This window comes from Poecilia latipinna, unplaced genomic scaffold, assembly GCF_001443285.1.
Source record: "Poecilia latipinna isolate Pla-1442-1.1 unplaced genomic scaffold, P_latipinna-1.0 Scaffold478, whole genome shotgun sequence".
In the NCBI taxonomy this organism is placed as follows: Eukaryota; Metazoa; Chordata; class Actinopteri; order Cyprinodontiformes; family Poeciliidae; genus Poecilia; species Poecilia latipinna.
In genome coordinates, this window is record NW_015113094.1 from 41620 (window position 1) to 45443 (window position 3824).

The 3824-nt window shown below is 34.3% G+C and overlaps 2 protein-coding genes across 2 annotated transcripts in view; both read left to right on the plus strand.

Moving 5' to 3' along the window:
• Positions 1 to 464, plus strand: part of LOC106951879 (hydroperoxide isomerase ALOXE3-like) — a 22920-nt gene extending 22456 nt beyond the window's left edge. The window contains exon 14 of the mRNA XM_015039621.1: positions 188 to 464. The gene's annotated coding sequence lies outside the window, so the exon portion shown is untranslated. The remainder of the gene's footprint in view (positions 1 to 187) is intronic.
• A 2673-nt stretch (positions 465 to 3137) lies between these two features.
• The window catches only part of LOC106951880 (arachidonate 15-lipoxygenase B-like), a 15919-nt gene continuing 15232 nt past the window's right edge, over positions 3138 to 3824 (plus strand). Inside the window, exon 1 of the mRNA XM_015039622.1 lies at positions 3138 to 3307. Within this exon, the coding sequence (XP_014895108.1) occupies positions 3155 to 3307 (153 nt within the window). The 5' untranslated portion in view covers positions 3138 to 3154. The remainder of the gene's footprint in view (positions 3308 to 3824) is intronic.

Consider the following 3824-nt stretch of genomic DNA (forward strand, 5'->3'; position numbering starts at 1 on the left):
TAAAAAGGAGCTGGCGGCGTTGAGTGCAGCAATCAAAGAGAGAAACAAAACTCTGGAAGTGCCGTACACATACTTGGATCCAGAGGAGGTAGAAAACAGTGTGGCTATTTAGGGAAGTAAGAGAAGTTTCCTCTCAGTTTTCATAGTTGATAATAATCCCACACTGATGTGCTTCATGTTATTTTAGGTGTATTATTGGAACCTTTATGAACATGTTGGAGAAGGGGAAGCAGAGGGGACATGATAATTCTTTTTAAATTTTATTAGTTTTGCTTAAATGTATAATGTATATTTGAATGGAATGTTATTATTTGGGATGCATGCAGAGAAATATGGAGTCAGACGAGTGAGTGTACCGACCCTATGGAAATTAGAAAGTGAGTTTCTCTAATCTGTTGCTTCAAAATACCTGTGTAAGAATCTATGGCAAAGTGCAAATAAAAATGTTTTTAAGCAGAAAACAATTATTGTGCATTTCACTTACACATTTGCTTACACTTTTGCAGCCAAACAAACAAAATCAAGAAGAATGAATGTATAATTAGTTCTTCCGTTAAGTCAAGCTGATGAAATTATTTGCTGTGTTAAGAGAAAAGTCATCCAAAGACACATGCCTGGGCTTTAAGCATCTGTGCTTAGTACTAAAGTACAAAGTTTAGATGTAGTGTGCTTTGATTTGTCCTTTAGCATTCCTTCTCATTATCTTTCCGAACATCACTAAGTTATTTCCATAAAGGTTTTTGTTGCTACAGCTTTCACAGCCAGAGTTTTGAGTCAAGAGCATTTCCCTTTAGATTCAAGTGAAACTTAGAACATGATTTAATCACAGTTTGCAAAATTGCCTTAAAAAGTAAAAAAAACTTGATAAGCTAGTTGTAGTAAGAGGCATGTTCAGCAGGCTAAAATGAGACTTTAGGTTGCCTGTTCACTATTACAACCAAAAAGCTGTAATTTATTTTTGTAATTTGTTTTAGTAAAATCAAGACATTTTTGGTCTTCTTATCCATTTGTAATGACTACATATTGGATTTTTTTGTGCTTGAGACAAATCTGAGACATTTAAATTTTAGAATAGATATGGTATAATATGGTGCCACCAAGTTGGCACCATATTAACGTTAATAGTCACACTTTTCTTCAAAACCAAATTTAAAATAAATTGTATTTGATTGCTTTCTTTAGTTTTAAGTTATTGTGAGAACACTAATATTATTTGAAAACTTAAGTTTGTTTCACCAGTACAACAAAATCAAAATCTTGGTTGAGCATGTAACATCCATGAAATCACAGTACGCCAACATCTGAGACCATAATGTTTTGGGGGGTTTTTTGACAAAGAAAGTCTTAATGAACTGTGTAGGATATTGTTCAATCTAAAATGTTGTTACTGTTGCAACTTTTAAATCAGTTGGTTACAGATTTTTTTTTTCTCAGACTTTTTCTCAAAAACCTCTGTCTTTATTTGCAGAGGTTTGGGTCACCTTTTAGCATTTAATGTATACAAGCACAGAAACGTTGCATTTAAACACTGCATTTAAATCACAAACGCAACCAGGTTGCACTCTGAAAAATATTGCCACAGCCATTAAATATGCAGAGCAAAAACCTCAGACTTCGCTCCCCCGACTTTATGTTTATTGCACTTACAGACTTTTAAACTTTTTGTAAAGATTCTGATCTTTTAAGTTGTTCTATTTGTTGCTTTGTCTGCATTGTGGGAATGATAGTTTTCTAATATTTTGCGTTGTAATTTGTTTATTGTGATGTCAATAAACAATCGAAGACTGATAAAAATGACATTATAATTCATGAAACTGATATGTTTTTAAATCAATACTGATGCTACATGTGCGTTGTGTGTATTATTTATTTGTTCCCCTGTCATAAGATTTTGATCCAGAGCTAAATATCCAATAAGACACCAAATGAAACCAACATCTGTTTCATCTAATAGTATATTGAATTTGCATGTTGTTTCTATTTGTTGAAATCAGTGGATTGAAGAACATTCAGTTGGTATGTGCTTTAGCAGTGCTGAACAACACAGGTGGTCAGTCAACAATTCAGCTGGACAGAGTAAAAATGTGTGTCAGAAGCTTGTGGTATGTTAAGCACTTTTTCAGTTATTTTATCACAGGTATTTGCACAACAGAGCGACAGTTACTCCATTTTCACCAGAAAATTGAGTTATGTAACCTGGAAGTTTGGTTTTAGACTGCAGACTAGTTTTCTCTTTTGTTCAGCAGTTTTTATGGTTTCTAGATTAAACAGCATCCAAAACCCTCTCTAAACATTATAGGTCAAGAACAGGTTACATTTAAATGATATGTCACCTCTGTACTTTGCCAAATATGACATAACTGTCAGATATTGCATTACAGGTATTAAACATCAAGTTTTTTTTTCCTAAATGATGAAATAAAGAGTTTTATAATGTCGCCAAAAGATCTGCACCAGATTATATAAGTCATCCTTCTGTTGACTTTTTACTAGACCGCCCTACAACTTGTAGAGTTCTTGCTAAATTCTTTTTTGTGAGTGAGAAGGGATTTTGATCAAATAACTATGCAGAGAAATATTTTTACATCCAAGATGTGTGTTGTTTACTCTAAATGTGGTTTGGTGTGAAAAACAGTAAAAAAATAAATAAATAAAAAATAAAAAAATACATGGTGCGCTCAGTTTGTTTTGTTGTTCTGGGAAAAATAAATATGGTTTTTGTTATCAATGTGTCACTCTGCAGTGACATGCATGAGTTATTGATGTTATCCACATCTCAATAGGCATGTAAACCCCAACGTGTTCAGACATGAACACGTTGGGGTTCATGTCAAACATGCTCAAATAAGAACAGGAAAAACGGTAAAGATGAGAGGTGGAAGGTAATAAATCTTCCACATAGTTTCATCACCAAAGCTTTTTTCTTGGTGCGGAACAAACACTCCCATTGAAAACGTGTGTATATAAAGAGATCAGTGGCGCTAAGTTGCATTAACACAGCATCTCTTCAGGACACTTTGTGATCTCATTAGCAGAGGTAAGACTAATACATTCAAAAGTTGCTGAAAAACAGAAACAAACAAGAATCTTCTATTTGTAGTTATTATATCAATTGAATTTGTCTGTGTCTTTGGATCAATTTTCAACAGCAAAAATGGTGGATTATGAAGTAACTGTGTACACCGCCAATCGCACCGCTGCCACCACTTTCAACAATGTCTTCCTTAAGCTGGTTGGCACAAATGGGGAAAGTGAACGCAAGAGGCTGTTGAGCTTGAGAGGACCTTCAGCATTTGTCAGAGGAGCTGTAAGTTTATAAGATTGTGTGCTTCAAATTCAAATGTAGAGCAGCTTTAGACCAAGAATCACAAAATCACTGTCACTTATTTCACAACAGGATATGTGTAAATGCCATTAAGTCACAGCATTGCTTTATTCATCCAGACAAGTACAATGCAGGGATTTCAAGAAGTATTTAAGGTCACTGAATTTTTTTACATTTTCTCATGCTACAACCACAAACTTCAATATATTTAACTGGGATTTTATGTGATAGACCAACACAAATAACGCATAATTGGAAAGTGGACAGAATAGGGAATATATTTACAAATGTGTTTTAAGAACAAAATGAGAAAAAAGTATCATGCCCTGTTAAGTCAAAACAACCTTCATTTCCTGTAACTACAGTTCAGGGTTTCCCCCAGTGTATTATAAGCCTGGCGGCCCGCCATGCTTTACTAGCCCCGCCGCCAGGCTAAGCATACGTTTCTAGGAAAGGGGAAAAAAAAAAAAAAAAAGAAATCGTTTTTTTTTTTTTTTTT